This window comes from Lepus europaeus, chromosome 2 (assembly GCF_033115175.1).
Source record: "Lepus europaeus isolate LE1 chromosome 2, mLepTim1.pri, whole genome shotgun sequence".
NCBI classification, from domain to species: domain Eukaryota; kingdom Metazoa; phylum Chordata; class Mammalia; order Lagomorpha; family Leporidae; genus Lepus; species Lepus europaeus.
The window spans coordinates 460,978-477,299 of record NC_084828.1 but is presented as its reverse complement, the minus strand read 5'-3'; the positions used below and the strand labels follow the sequence as shown (position 1 = coordinate 477,299).

The window sequence follows — 16,322 nt, the reverse complement described above, 5'->3', positions numbered from 1 at the left end:
TGGAGAAGACTTTTTTTCTTTCAGTCTGCGTAGGGTCCCTTGAGCTTCCTGTATCTGGATGTCCGTGTCTCTTTTAAGACTTGGGAAGTTTTGAACTATTACTTCATTTCATTCAGTGGGCTTTCAATGCCCTTTTCCTTCAGGTATCCTTATAATAAGAATATTTGTTTGCTTAATGGTATCTCATATGTCACATAGGCTTTCTTCATTCTCTTTAATTACTCTCTTTTAATTTTTGTCTCATTGGATTATTTGAAAAGTTTTGTCCTCCAAATCAGAAATTCTGTCTTCTACTTGGTCTGTTCTGTTATTGAAGCTTTCCATTGTATTTTTTATCTCATTGATTGATGTTTTCAGCTCCAGAATTTTCTGTTTGGTTCTTTTTAATGATTTCTGTCTCTTTGTCATACAACTGTTGTCTTCCTCATTTCTTTAAATTTCTGTCTGTGTTGTCCTGAATCTCATTGAGTTTCCTTGGGATCAGGCATTTCCTCGATGTCCTTCAGACCAGGATGTACTTGTGGGGACCGTTGTGTTCTTTTGGAGGTGTCGTGCTTCATTGCTTCTTCGTATTTCCTGTGTCTCTATGTTGTGTCTGCACATCTGGTGTAAGAGTTTTGTCTTCTTCTTTTTTTTTTTCTTTTTGACAGGCAGAGTGGATAGTGAGAGAGAGAGACAGAGAGAAAGGTCTTCCTTTTTGCCGTTGGTTCACCCTCCAGTGGCCGCTGCGGCCGGCGCACCGCGCTGATCTGAAGCCAGGAGCCAGGTGCTTCTCCTGGTCTCCCATGCGGGTGCAGGGCCCAAACACTTGGGCCATCCTCCACTGCCTTCCCAGGCCATAGCAGAGAGCTGGCCTGGAAGAGGGGCAACCGGGATAGAATCCGGTGCCCCAACCGGGACTAGAACCCGGTGTGCTGGCGCCGCAAGGCGGAGGATTAGCCTGTTAAGCCATGGTGCCGGCCGAGTTTTGTCTTCTTTAAGGAGTAGATTTTTTTATGGAGTAGTTTCATTGGAAAAGACTTTTTTTTTTTTAATTTATTTATTTTTTTTATTTTTTGACAGGCAGAGTGGATAGTGAGAGAGAGAGACAGAGAGAAAGGTCTTCCTTTTTGCCGTTGGTTCACCCTCCAATGGCCGCCGCGGTAGGCGCGCTGCGGCCGGCGCACCACGCTATTCCGATGGCAGGAGCCAGGTGCTTCTCCTGGTCTCCCATGGGGTGCAGGGCCCAAGCACTTGGGCCATCCTCCACTGCACTCCCTGGCCACAGCAGAGAGCTGGCCTGGAAGAGGGGCAACCGGGAAGAGGAGAATCCGGTGCCCCAACCGGGACTAGAACCCGGTGTGCTGGTGCCACAAGGCGGAGGATTAGCCTGTTAAGCCACGGCGCCGGCCGGAAAAGACTTTTTTGTTTAGATGGAATATGGGATATCACTTAGGTTTTTGCCTTGTTTTTGTTTTGTTTTGTTTTGGCTTTGATTCTAGGTGAGCCACGAAGTATAACCTCTAAGTGATTTCTTTAGCTCTAGTCAGTGTCAGCAGTGCCTAAGAGTGCCCCAAATGTCAGTTTGTAGTAGTTCATAGAGGTAGAATTAAGATTTTGGAGTGGATCTGGGCTTCCTGGGCTATGTATCTTCAGTCCCCAGAGAGTTGGGAGTCTGCCACACTTAGTTTGTGGTGGTTGGGGCCCTGCTCTTGGTACTGAGGGACACAGAAGGGGCTGTCCTTTTACCCCACCAGGCAAGCCTGGGGCTGGTGGCACTAACAGCTATGTCTCTGGAACAGTATGATGTGTCTGGTCTTGCTGGGACAATATGACTGTTTTTAGCTCCAAAAGCTATAGTCCCAGCACTGAGGTATATAAAATGGACCTCGTCCCAGTCCTACGAAGTATGCCGGGGATTTTACACTGGCAGTCATGTGTCTGGAGTGGTGGAATGCAGGCTCTGAGGAATCTAGCACTGACAGTAGTCCTGGAGATGCAGGGGCAGTGGTGTTGTTATCCCGAACTCACAGAGTCAGGACTGTTGCCTGGCAGCCACCAGCCTGAAGCAGAGGAGTGTAGATAGGGCTCTCCACAAACCGCAGGTGAATTCCGTATACTACAGGGAGTATACATCAGTGGTGATTGTCCAAGGTCAGTAGGGCACAGGGACCCTTGCTCCCAGTTCCCATGGGGCATGTAAGTGTGATACTGGGGCTTGTGCCCTGGGTACCCAGTACCATGTGCTAACAGATGCAGAGGGACTTCCTCAGGGCTGGCCCTGTTGAATGTTTTATGGGCTGCTGCTGGTGCTGATCCCTGAGAAACCAAGGGAGCTTTCCTGGATAATGCAGAGCAAGTGAGCATGGCTTTGGGGCTTGTGTCCATAATTGTCACAGCTGTAAGGTGCAGGGGTCTTGGTCTCTGCCCTGGGAAGTGCTGCCCTGCTTCTGCAGCTTCTGATACTAGCAGGGCTGCTTGCTGTCCCTGAAGTCAAAATACAGTGTAGCAGCAGCCCAGAGCCTGGAGATTTGGTGGCAGAGGGAGGGAATATGCGTGTGCTTTTAGAGCAAAGTTTGCTGGGACCCCAGTCACTGGATTTAAAGTCAGTAGGGGACTGGGGTTGTGGTGTAACGAACGGGTAAAGCTGCCTGCAGTGCTGGCATCCCCTATGCGTGGTTTGTGTCCAGCTGTTCCACTTCCCATCCAGCTCTGTGCTAAGTGTTTGGGTACCTGTCACCCACATGAGGGACTCGGATGAAGCTCCTGCCTCATGGTTCCTGGCTTCGGCCTGGCCCAGCACTGGCCATTGTGGCTGTGGGGAGTGAACCAGCGGATGGAAGATCTCTATCTCTGCCTCTTTTTCTGTAACTCTGACTTTCCAAATAATAAATAAATAAATAAATCTTTAAAAGTAAATAAAGTCAGGGAGGACTGTGCAGTTCTGAGTTAAACCGCCATCTGTGGTGGTTACAGGTAGCCGGGCTTCTTTCCTGTTTACTCTTTACAAGAGGATGCCTCTTACTCCAGCCCTGGCTAGGGAGCTAACATAGAGGATGTGGGGCGGGGTGCTTTGTTCCTCTCCCTCTGCTGGCTTTCAGAGCCACTGTGACTTTGCTGTTCCCATAGCTTCCTCACTGAAGGTTTCCCTCAATCAGTCCCCTGGAGACGTACTCTTTCCTTTGTTATTCTGGTGCTTTTCTGTAACTGAGGTGAATGAGGCTCCTCACTATTCAGGCAGCTTCCCTTTTTTAAGATTTAATTATTTGAAAGTCAGAGTTATACACACACACACATACAGAGAGAGAGAGAAAGAGAGAGAGGGAGGGAGAGAGAGGGAGGGTCTTCTATCGCTGGTTTACTCCCCAGTTGGCCGCAACAGCCAGAGCTGCACTGATCTGAAGCCAGGAGCTTCTTCCAGATCTCCCACACAGGTGCAGGGGCCCAAGCACTTGGGCCATCTTCTTCTGCTTTCCCAGGCCATAGCAGAGAGCTTGGTCAGAAGTGGAGCAGCCAGGACTCAAAGCACGCCAATATGGGATGCTGGCACTGCAGGCTGTGGCTTTCCCTGCTATGCCACAGCAACGGCTCCTTTTTTCTTTCTTTCTTTTTTTTTTTTTTTAATATTTATTTATTTTTTTAAAAGGCAGAGTTAGAGAGAAAAGAGAGTGAGGGAGAGAGAAGGAGAGAAACCTTCCCTCCCCTCTGTTGGTTTGGCCAAACGGCCAAACTGCCAGCACTGGACCGGGCTGAAACCAGGAGTCTGGGTGCAGGGGCCCAAACACTTGGGCCATCTTGCACTGCTTTCCTGGGTCATTAGCAGGGAGCTGGATCAGAAGTGGAGCAGTTGGGATTCCAACTGGCGCCCGTGTGGGGTGCTGGCGTCACAGATGGCAGCTTAACTTGCCATGCCACAATGCCACTCCCCCTCCCCAACCTTTATTTTTCTAAGAATTATTTTTATTTATTTGAGAGGCGGAGTTACAGAGAGAGAGGAGAGACAGAGATCTTGCATCTGCTGGTTAATTCCCCAGATGGCCACAACAGCAGACTGTACCAGGCTGAAGCCAGGAGCCTGTAGCTCCATCCAGATTCCCACATGGGTACAGGAGCCCAAGCACTTGGGATCATGTTCCACTGCTTTCCCAGGCACATAGCAGAGAGTTGGATCGGAACTGGAGCATCTGGGATTCAAATTGGCACTCATGTGGGATGCCAGCACTGCAGGAGGTGGCTTAACCCTCCTGCTCTCCCTCCCTGTTCTTGCTGACTTCATTTATCATGCTGTTGAGCACGTGGACCCAATGGGATTCGGGTGCCAGGTACCCTCCATGTTCTGTTACATTTTATATGGTCTTTAGGGTCTTGACCCTGCCGCCCACAAAATGTCTTTGTCTGTACTCCCCTCTGAGCATGTCACTCACCGTGCATGGCCTGGACTTGGAGGAGTCTTGGGTTCTGTTCTCTGAGGGCAGATGCTCCAGTTTTGTAGAACGTCCAGCCTCTCTGCCCAGCCTGCGTGTCTGGAGTCACATTATGAACCTTCACTGTAATGAAAACCCGGAGCTCCCTGTCCGCTGCCTCTGAGCTGCTGCCAGCCTGCACCCCTGGTGGGTGCTCTGTGATGTGGATGAAACCATCCTGTCTGCGGTAGGAGCAGTGTGCACCTGGAGAGCTGCACCGCTTGTCCAGCGTCCTGCCCTGAGACTTGCTCGTGAAGTGTATCAGTTGGTATTGGAACTGGCATCCTTTGAGGACCCTGTGTCCCCTGTAGACCAAAGTCTGGTTGTGGAAGGTGTGAACTTTTAGCTTTAAGGGACTTAAACATCTGAGCCCTCAAAGTAAACAAGCGCTATGCCTTGGACACTTCTGGATGTTTCACCCGTTATGGTCATTAGAGCAACCGAAACAGATAGTCAGTCAAATAGCCCAGTTTTGTGCAAACCGTATTTCAAGGTTGGAGAGTGTGACTGGATGTCCTGTATTTTTTACTGTGCTGTAGATGGACTGTAGTTGGAAGCCCCCATAAGCTTCCATGCCAACCCCAAGCACATTAAAAACAATCATTCTTGAAAATAAACTAAGAACATGGATGCCTTTTAACAAACAGTTCTTATAAATTTATTTTTTTTCCCTCCTTTTCAAGAAAACAGCAGCAGAGCTACAGATGCAGCTTGTAGATGTCCTACTGAAAGACAACGATTCTCTGACAAAAGCCCTCAACACAGTGACTCGGGAGAAGGCTGAGCTCGGCAAGGCTGTGTCGAGGCTGGAGAAAACCCTCAAGCACCATCTGCACAGGGGCTGCACCCTCAGTGTAGGTATCCATGCCTTCTGCCAACAGGTGGCTCAGGTGCTGCTGCTGGCCCCAGACCACAGTGATGTGGGGCAGCTGGAGTGCACCAGACTGTCCTTTTTGACCAGTGTGGCAGTCTTACTGAATGTTCTAGGATGTGTTATGTAGCAGCTTAGTGCATTTTCTGATTTATTCACTGACCCTGTACATACGCATAGCACAATATGTCCCCTGTGAGCCTGACTACTACATAACATTTGATACACATTCATAAAAGAAAATATTGACTCCTGGCGCCACGGCTCAATAGGCTAATCCTCCGCCTGTGGCGCCGGCACACCGGATTCTAGTCCCGGTCGGGGCTCCGGATTCTGTCCCGGTTGCCCCTCTTCCAGGCCAGCTCTCTGCTGTGGCCCGAGAGTGCAGTGGAGGATGGCCCAAGTGTTTGGGCCCTGCACCCACATGGGAGACCAGGAGAAGCACCTGGCTCCTGGCTTTGGATCAGTGTCGTGTGCCGGTCGCAGCGGCCATTGGAGGGTGAACCAATGGTAAAGAAAGACCTTTCTCTCTGTGTCTCTCTCTCACTGTCCACTCTGCCTGTCAAAAAAAAAAAAAAAAAAAAGAAAATATTGACTAAGAATACAAGAGTCTGATCAAATTAGAATTTCATTTGGCTCTTATTTAAAATGATTTAAAAGTTTCCTAGTGGTATAGTTTGATGGGCTTTTTTCTGGAATGCCTGCTATTTTTTTTTTAAGATTTATTTATTTATTTGCAAGGAAAAATGGGAGAGCAGGGTGAGAGAGAGAAAGAGATTGATCTTCATTGACTAGCAATCTGATAAGGGATGCAAGTGTCCCAAATGTTGGCTTAACTCACTTTTTTTTGTACTTATTTATTTATTTGAAAGAGAGAGAAGGAGAAGGAGAGGGGGGGGGGGCCTTCCATCCACTGGTTCACTCCCCAGTTGGCTGCAATGGCCGGAGCTGCACCAGTCAGGAACCAGGAGCCTCCTCCGAGTCTTCCCACACGGGTACAAGTGACCCAAGGACTTGGGCCATCCCCCACTGCCCTCCCAGGCCACGGCAGAGAGCTGGATTGGAAGTGGAGCAGTCGGGACTCGAACCAGCACCCATATGGGATGCCAGCACTGCAGGTGGCAGCTTTACCTGCTACGCCACAGCACTGGCCCCTGAAATACCTAGTTTTTTTCTTCTTTTATATTTCGATTGTTTTTTGTTTCTGACTGGTTTTATCTATTTATCTATCTATATTTTTTACAAGTGTTTAAACTGTACCCTTAGAAATGAGTCCATAGGAATGTATGCAAAACTGTCAGCTTTACAGTTGCAAACTTCCTCCTCCCTCTCTTATTCTCACTCTTATTTTTTACTGAGATCCGTCCTCAGTTGACTTTATACACATATGATTAACTCTATGTTAAGTAAAGTGTTCAACAAATAATATGAAGAAAAAAAAAAACAAAAAAACAGTCAAGACAAAGGCAGCTCAAGTCATCCCCTCTCGAAGTATCAATTTCACTTCCACAGATTTCATTTGAGGTGCTCTGTTAGTTCTCATATAGCAGGGAGAACATCTGTATTTGTCCCTTTGGGACTGGCTTATTTCACTAAGTATGATGTCTTTTGGATTCATCCATTTTGTTGCAAATGACCAGATTTCTATTTTTTACCACTGTGTAGTAGTATTCCATAGTGTACATATCCCAAAATTTCTTTTATATTTCTTACAATGAAAACTTTATTTTTTTATTTTTTTATTTTTTTGACAGGCAGAGTGGACAGTGAGAGAGAGAGGCAGAGAGAAAGGTCTTCCTTTTGCCGTTGGTTCACCTTCCAATGGCCGCCGCAGTTGGCCTGCTGCGGCCGGCGCACCACGCTGATCCGATGGTAGGAGCCAGGGGCTTATCCTGGTCTCCCATGGGGTGCAGGACCTAAGCACTTGGGCCATCCTCCACTGCACTCCCTGGCCACAGCAGAGAGCTGGCCTGGAAGAGGGGCAACCGGGACAGAATCCGGAGCCCCGACCGGGACTAGAACCCGGTGTGCCGACGCCGCAAGGTGGAGGATTAGTCTAGTGAGCCGTGGTGCCGGCCACAATGAAAACTTTAAAAATTATTTTTAAATGTATGTACAGTAAAATTTGTCCTTTCTCGGTATGTCCCACAAGTGTTCACACATGCGTAGATTTCTGTAGCCGTCAGACCATCACCATTCACAGAACACAGAACAAACTGCAGCCACACCTTCCCACTCTGATGCTGCCAGGGACCACCCGAGCCCTCCCTGCGTGTCATGGAAGTGGAAACCTCATGCTGGTGTGGGACCTCCAGAGCTGGTGTCTCTCTCTCCTCCCATCTGCATTTGGTGTCTGTCCAGATGGCTGTCAGCAGTGCTGCTTGCTGTGGCTGGCCATTCACCTGTCTGGACATCTGGGTTGTTTCTCATTTTTGGCTGTTATGGGTCATGCTGTAGTACTTGCAGGATTTCATTTCTTGGACATAAACTCCCAGGAGTGGGTTTGCTGAGTCTCATGACAGTGCCACTGGCAGTCCAGCAGAATGAAATTCCCAGCAATGCTGCCATCTTTGTCAGCAGGTGCAACATGGTATTCTGTGTGGTTTTTGTATGCCAGTGACTCTCCATGTGCTTTCCTGCCATTTCTTTATCTTTCTTGTTTTGGCATGACAGTTAAGTCTTTTGCCTGCTTTTGAATGGAACTGTTTGTTTCCTAGCTGTTGGTTTGGAGAGTTCTTTTAATTCTGAATATAAGCCAGTATGTGACTTATACATATTTTCTTCCAGTCTAGGCTGTTGTCTTCCTTCTCTGTATCATATTCTTTTTTTTTTTTTTTATCACTTTATTTATTTGAGAAATAGAGTTACAGACTGTGAGAGGGAAAGACAGAGAGAAAGGTCTTCTGTCTGCTGGTTCACTCCCCAAATGGCCACAATGGCTGGAGCTATGCTGATCTGAAGCCAGGAGCCAGGAGCTTCTTCTGGTCTCCGACATGGGTGCAGGGGCCCAAGGACTTGGGCCATCTTCCACTGCTTTCTCAGGCCATAACAGAGAGCTGAATCGGAAGTGCAGCTGCTGGGACTAGAACCGGCACCCATATGGGATGCCAGCTCTGCAGGTGGAGGATTAACCTACTGCGCCACAGCACCAACCCCTGTATCATATCCTTTAAAAAGCAGAAGTTTTTAATTTTGATGAAGTCCATTGTATCAGTTTGTTCTTTTGTGGATCTTTTTATTTAAAAGGATTATTTCTTTTCATCTACTTGAAAGGCAGAGAGAGATTTATCCTCCATTTACCGGTTCACTTCCCAAATGTTCACAATGAACCTGTCTGGTCCAAGCCATAACTGGAAGTCAGAAATTTCATCCAGGTCTCCCCCGTGAGTGGCAGGGACTCAGATAGTTGAGCCACCACTGCTGCATCCCAGGCTGCACTGGCTGGATGCTGGAACAGAAATGAAATAGCTCGGACTCAGACTGGCACTCAGGTATGAGAAGTGAACATCCCAAGAGGTGGTTTAACCCACTGTGCCACAATGTCCACCCATCATCCATTTTGAGCTAATTTTTTTAAAGGTTTTGGGAGTTGAGGATCATGTTTATGTATATGGATTTCCAGTTGTCCTAGCATATTTGTTGAAAGACTGTCCTTACTCCATAGAATTGTCTTTGTGCCCTTGTCACAGCCAATCAGCAATGTTTGTGTATTATTTCTGGACTTGCTTTTCTGTCCTATTGGCCTGTAGGTCTGTGCTTCACTGGCTTCATGGGGGCATAATAGGACACTTTCACATATTGAGTAGTGTGAATTCCCCAACTTCTTTTTTCCTCCTTTTTCAAACAGTGTAGCTTCTTATATGTTTCAATGTAAATTTTAGAATCTTGCTAGTTTTTAAAATTTTGATTGTATTAAATCTGTGGATCAATGTGGAAAGAATTGGCCGGAAATATAAAATGGTACAGTTGCTTTGAAAAATAGTCTGGCAGTCTCTCCAAAGGTTATAAATAGAGTTACTGTGTTACCCAGCAGTTCTACTCTTAGATATTTATCCTAGGGAAATGAGAGAGACTGTATGTTTACATAAAAATTTGTATGCAAATTCACACAGCTGTCACTCATAAAAGCCAGACAATTGAAATAATCCAAATGTTCTTCAAATGATCAATGGAAAAGTAAAATGTGGTAGTATGTCCATGAATGGAATATTATTCAGCAGTGAAAAAATGAAGTACTTATAACATTCATAAATCTTAAAAACATGATGCTCAGTGAACAGAAGGCAGACACAAAAGGCCACATACCAGAACAGACAAATCAGGCAGAGTGGACAGTGAGAGAGAGAGAGAGACAGAGAGAAAGGTCTTCCTTTGCCGTTGGTTCACCCTCCAATGGGTGCCGCAGCCGGCACGCTGCGGCCGGCGCACCACGCTGATCCCAAGGCAAGAGCCAGGTGCTTCTCCTGGTCTCCCATGGGGTGCAGGGCCCAAGCACTTGGGCCATCCTCCACTGCACTCCCGGGCCATAGCAGAGAGCTGGCCTGGAAGAGGAGCAACCAGGACAGAATCCAGTGCCCTGACCGGGACTAGAACCTGGTGTGCCGGCGCCGCTAGGCGGAGGATTAGCCTGTTGAGCCACGGCGCCGGCCATTGTCATTTCTCTTGGGACTTCCTTTTTGTCCCCGGGTCATTACTAGAATATTGTTTAATTTCTAAACACCTGGGGATTTTCCAGATATCTTTTTGCCTTTGATTTCTGGTTAAGTCCATTATTGTCAGAAAACATTCTTTGAAGAATTTTAGTTCTTTTCAGTTTACCAAGGTTGTTCTCATACCCACTATTCAGTCTTTCAAGGTTCCACACACACACTTGATTTTATTTTTATTTTTATTTTTATTTTTTTATTTTTTTATTTTTGACAGGCAGAGTGGACAGTGAGAGAGAGAGACAGAGAGAAAGGTCTTCATTTTGCCGTTGGTTCACCCTCCAATGGCTGCCGCGGTTGGTGCGCTGCGGCCGGCGCACCGCGCTGATCCGATGGCAGGAGCCAGGTGCTTCTCCTGGTCTCCCATGGGGTGCAGGGCCCAAGCACTTGGGCCATCCTCCACTGCACTCCCAGGCCATAGCAGAGAGCTGGCCTGGAAGAGGGGCAACCGGGACAGGATCGGTGCCCCGACCGGGACTAGAACCCGGTGTGCTGGCGCCGCAAGGCGGAGGATTAGCCTAGTGAGCCGCGGCGCCAGCATCCACACACACACTTGAATATAAGCCTGCAAGCCTTTAAGCTTTTGAATCTGAAGTCATTTACAGATATTTGGGTTTTTTGTTTTTACTACAGTGTACCTTTTCTGCAGTCCTATGTTAATAAATAGTATGTAATAAATTACCCTAGAAGTGTTAACTTTCAGACTTAAGATGTCATTTAACAACCTGGGCACCTCTCAGGAGACTCTGGAACTGAAGAGAGCGACCATGGTGCACAGTCAAGTCAGCAAAGCCTCTGCAGGGTCCTGACATGGCGGCTGTGTGCATCCAGCCTCCCTTTGGGGTTCTCTTCCTGCAGAAATCCTGGGAGCAGCTCTGTCAGTGTTGGAGCAGGGGCTGTTTGTTTTCTCCTGCCTTATCCTACTCTTAGTCACTTTTCTCAAGACGTTTTCATTGAAGAACAGCTCTGTAGATGGCACTGTTGTGGTTTGTTTCAGAAGTCAGACCGGTCTGCATGGAAGCCAGAGGGGACAGCTCTGCAGATCTCACCAGGACGGCCTACGCCAGCTGCAAGCCAGGAAGCAAATACCTGCAACGTCAAAGTAAGACCAGGCAGACATCTAAGCAGAACTAGGGGCGCAGAAAGCTGTTCTTGAGTTGGTTATTTGCAGGCAAAAGCATTTTCAGGACCAGGAGGTTCTCATTTGCTGGGCTTATCCACTGACACATAGAAGCAGCTGTGTGCTGCTCTCAGAGAGTGGCATGGTAGTTCTGGTGGTCAGGTCACTCCACAGAATGAGAAGTAGAATAAACTTTGCTTGTGTATAGATGCTGAGTTTCTGTGCTTCAGAGTGGATGGAGTGTGATGCTGAGAACATTTTGGGCCACTGTTTTTCTAGTCATGGTTTTTGACAACATGGGGATAAGCTGTGGGCCCTCTTCTGAGGAAAAATGCAAATTAGGATTCGGTCACCAGCTTCCTGGCCTCACACCATGTCCCCTGCTACCTCCACCATGACATCCCTGGGCCCTGGGATAGGGCCCTGGTTGGGACCTTACGTAGGTAGAGCCCAGGAACCCCCTCTGGCTCCTTTGAAGCTGCTGTGGAGAAGAGGCTTGTGCTTCTACATTCTGGTTAACAACTTTTTTAATATACAAAGTATTTTTGCAGTTGTAAAGTTACATCAGCTTAATAATAGGTTTGATTTGGCTGGAGACAGCAGTTTTCATTTTGGAACATCAAAATTGAAAGTTACCATTTTTCAGTGCATGGTGGTTCCTGGCTGCAGATGCTTCGTGCATACACTGAGGAGCAGACAGTGGGTTTGTGGGAAGAGCAGCTAAGGAATGTACCATGTGAGGCTGGCCTGCAAGATGTCCTTGTTTCCTGTGGATTCAGTTTCGTTGTTTTCTTTTTTCTTTTAGATGGAAAAATTATACCTGCATTACTTGAGAGCAGAGAGCTTCAGAAAAGCCCTGATCTATCAGAAGAAGTATCTGTTGCTGTTGATTGGCGGATTCCAGGATTCTGAACAAGAAACCCTCTCCATGATTGCACACCTGGGGGTGTTTCCCTCCAAGGCAGATAAGAAAGCGAGTGCATCTCGCCCCTTCACGAAGTTCCGCACTGCTGTCAGGGTAGTCATCGCCATATCACGGTAAACGCCCACAGCCAGTCCAGCAGGTGGCCCATTTAGGGTTCCTAGGTGATTTTATTCCTGAAGCCGCGATATTTCCTGTTTTGAGATGAATGGCACTTGTGGCCCTAAAGAGTGATGACACTTGTCTTCACGAAGTTATGTTGTACCAAACTGGCACCTAAAGCTAAAAGATTTTGTTACAAAGGAATGTCTTGTCCCATGACAGCGTTTATGCCAGGAATCTTTGTGACAACAGATACATCAATTCAGGTGTAAAACTGCATTTCATTTTGTAAATTCCAGTTTGCTAATATTTTAGTCAGACTTGTGTTATGTGCATTAAATGCATGGCTCATCGATGGGGGTGGTCTTGAGCGCATGCATGTGGCGGCCGTGCTGTCCTCACACTGTTCTGCAGCACTCTTGGGACCTGACCTGCCACCGTGGTCCTGGCACACCCAGGTCCACCACCCCATGTCTTTCCTGAGAAGGCATCCTTGGCTTTCCCCAGCCATTATTTGCCCAGAGTTGTCATTTTGGAGCAGGAATGTGCTCTCTGGTGCTATTGGGAATTTGATCATTTCAGAATTCACAGTGATGAAAGTTAATTTTATCAAATGCTTTTTCTTTTTAAAGATTTATTTATTTATTTGAAAGAGTTACACAGAGAGAGAAGAGGCAGAGAGACAGAGGTCTTTCATCTACTGGTTCACTCTCCAGTTGGCCGCAATGGCTGGAGCTGCACTGATCTGAAGCCAGGAGCCAGCTTCTTCTTCTTCTTTTTTTTTTTTTTAAGATTTATTTATTTGAAAGTCAGAGTTACACAGAGAGAGAAGGAGAGGCAGAGAGATAGAGGTCTTCCATCTGCTGGTTCACACCTCAGTTGGCCACAACAGCCAGAGCTGTGCTGATCCAAAGCCAGGAACCAGGAGCTTCTTTCAGGTCTCCCTCATGGATGCAGGGGCCCAAGGGCTTGGGCCGTCTTCTACTGCTTTCTCAGGCCATAGCAGAGAGCTGGATCAGAAGTGGAGCAGCTGGGACTCCAACCTGCGCCCATATGGGATGCCAGCACTGCAGGTGGTAGCTTTACCTGCTATGCCACAGCACTGACCCCAGGAGCTGGTCTACGTGGGTACAGAGGCCCAAGGACCTGGGCCATCTTCTACTGCTTTACCAGGCCATAGCAGAGAGCTAGATTGGAAGTGGAGCAGCCAGGACTCGAACCGGTGCCCGTATGGGACGCCAGCACTGCAGGTGGCGGCTTTACCTGCTATACCACAGTGCTGGCCCCTATCATATACTTTTTTTTTTTTTTTTTTTTGACAGGCAGAGTGGACAGTGAGAGAGAGACAGAGAGAAAGGTCTTCCTTTTGCCGTTGGTTCACCCTCCAATGGCCGCCGCGGTAGCGCGCTGTGGCCGGCGCACCGCGCTGTTCCGATGGCAGGAGCCAGGTGCTTCTCCTGGTCTCCCATGGGGTGCAGGACCCAAGGACTTGGGCCATCCTCCACTGCACTCCCTAGCCATAGCAGAGAGCTGGCCTGGAAGAGGGGCAACCGGGACAGGATCGGTGCCCCAACCGGGACTAGAACCCGGTGTGCCGGCGCCGCAAGGTGGAGGATTAGCCTGTTGAGCCACGGCACCGGCCCCTATCATATACTTTTAAAATTGGCTGAATCTTGTGTTCTGTTTTTTTTTTTTTTTTTTTTTTAAGATTTATTTAGTTATTTGAGTTACAGAGAGTTGGGAAGAGACAAGAGGTCTTCTATCCGCTGGTTCACTCTCCAAATGGTCATAGTGATCAGGGTTGGGCCAGGCCAAAGCTAGGAGCCAGGAGCCATATCCAGTCTTCCCCAGATGTGGCAGGGGCCCAAACACTTAGGCCATCTTCCACTGCTTTCCCCAGGCCGTTACAGGGAGCTGGATTGGAAGTGGAACACCTAAATGGGATGCTGGTGTTCCAGGCAGTGGCTTTACCTGCAATGCCATATTGCCGGCCCCTAGAATTTGCTGAATTTTGGAAAATGTTAGTCCTGCTAAGGACTGTGCAACTGTCTGCACCCTGGTGCTCAGCTGTGCCTCCCCAAGGCTCTGCTCAGCCCCGTCTGAGCACTGTGCAGAGTAGGCTGCTTGGGTGCTCTTGTCCTGTTGTCTGGACCAGTGTCCCAGGCAGAAGGTGGTGATAGGAGACATCCCTGGGCTCCTGTGTTCTCAGCCTTCCCCCGCCTCAGTGCACTCTGTTCCCTCACATCTCTGTCTGCAGCCTCTCAGGTGATGGGATGCAGACAGGAGAGTCAAGAAAACCAGGAGTGAGCAGCATGTCGTTCTCGTGCATTTGTGTGCTTATTTGAGCCTGAATGTGATGGGCCCGGCTGTGTCATGTGGGAGTCTGGGAAAGGCAAGGAGGGGTGGTCTGGGGTGGGGTCATAGGTGCTGCAGTGAGGGCTCCGTCAGGTGGTGTTAAGACATGGGAGCATAGAGAGCTCTCCAGGGGAGCCCCTGACTCCTCAGCCTGTTGACAGCCCCGATGGCCATGGCTCATTGTGCCTCACGGGGCAGCAACGTCCAACCATGCTGGTTTAGTCATGTTGGCATTTTAACTGCTCCTTTCATTCTTGCTTTACTCTGGTTCTAAATAAGTTTTGTCTCCTTTTTTGTAGATTACGTTTTTTGGTTAAGAAATGGCAAGAAGTAGATCGGAAAGGAACCCTGGCCCAAGGCAAAGCTCCCCGCCCAGGTGTGTGACTTGAGCTGCCCTCACACAGCTGTGATCCTCAGAGCTTTTCCGCAAAGATCTTTTTCGTTCTCATATTCAGTGGAAATGGCATGAACAATAAGAGCATTGGTGAATTCATATAATGTAGTTGTCACAGACAGGATGAACAAGCACAGAAAGTTACCATCTCTTAGTAGAAGTGGCCCAGAGGAGCTTATTAATGATTGAAAAAATCAAAATCTAAATGTATTTTTTTCATAATTAGTGTTTAATACAATGGCCTTTGTTATTTTCCAGCATCGGCTGAAGTTCCACATCACACTGATGCATCTGTCCCTCAGAATGCCATTGCTTCTGGGGCTTAGCCACATCTCGTCTCTGAAGTTCTCTGCCGCTGCTCCCACACGCAGAGTGCACAGCCAGCCACACTGTTAAAGGCAGAGGAGCCCTTGTCCATTCTCTGGGGTGACAGCCATGACAGTCCTTCCCACTTGGCACAGAACACCTGGAGTGGTCACCTGTCTCCCCGGGCGACCTGGGCCACTGCTGGCGGCCTTGGTGCTGGCCTTTACTGGCGTACCACATCCATTCAGGCCATTCAGAAAGTCTGCCCCTCTGTGCCCCTTCTGGGTGCCTCCTCAGCAGTGGCCTGCCCATGTGGGTGCAAGGGGTCAAGGTCAGCCTCACAAGCATTCTAAGTAGGTGGTCAAAGTCAGGTTCCTCCAAAGCTTTTGAAAATATAATAACAGAACTTGGATACTTTAAAAAGTTGATTTGCAGACTTCTAAAAGCTCATCATTTAAACTTTTTAATTAATTCATTTCTTTTCATAATCCTTTTGGCATTAAATAATTCTGGGAGAAGGACGCCGAATGTCACGGCAGCAGCAGCACTTTCCACCTGAAACCAGAGAGTCCTCTCCAGCCCAGAACACGTCGTCAGGCCCCACCAGAGACACTGCTCGAGGCCCTGGACCTGCAGCAGCCCCTCCAGGCAGGAGGGAGAGGTAGTTGTGATGTTTCACTCTGCGAATGACTGCCCGCCACTCTGCTGTTCCTCAGAGAGCTGTATTGAAAAGTTCGGGGGCTAGCCAGGCTCAGGGCAAGTAAGCGTGGTTCCTTGGAGGACCCTAGAAGTGCAGCTCTGGTCAGAGAGGTCATGGGGTTGTCTGGTGGCTGTGGTGCCACAGAACATGGTGTGGGTTGCTCAGGGCCCCCTTCACATGTGATGGTGTGTGGGTGAGGAAGGCATCTTCCCTGCCCTCGAGAGACCACAAAGTTCCTCAGGTGGGAAGTGGAAAATGACACTGTTCCTGGGCTTAGTGGAAAACTTGGAGGAAGGATAGCTGTGCAAGGCTTGGGTGGTTGTGGGGTTTACCCTAGAGAAAGAGAAACTTTGGGAAGGTCAGAGAAGGCAGTTAGGTGGTTGGGCTGCCCCTCAGACAGGTTT

General features: G+C 48.4%; 1 protein-coding gene across 6 annotated transcripts in view; it reads left to right on the top strand.

Annotated features, from left to right (window-relative positions):
• Positions 1-16,322, top strand: part of PCNT (pericentrin) — a 150,837-nt gene that overhangs the window by 133,004 nt on the left and 1,511 nt on the right. For all 6 annotated transcript variants that reach the window (XM_062204173.1, XM_062204190.1, XM_062204156.1 and 3 more), the window contains 5 exons: positions 5,126-5,296; positions 11,017-11,121; positions 11,945-12,177; positions 14,818-14,894; positions 15,738-15,879. In XM_062204173.1, coding sequence (XP_062060157.1) covers positions 5,126-5,296; positions 11,017-11,121; positions 11,945-12,177; positions 14,818-14,894; positions 15,738-15,879 — 728 coding nt within the window. The remainder of the gene's footprint in view (positions 1-5,125; positions 5,297-11,016; positions 11,122-11,944; positions 12,178-14,817; positions 14,895-15,737; positions 15,880-16,322) is intronic.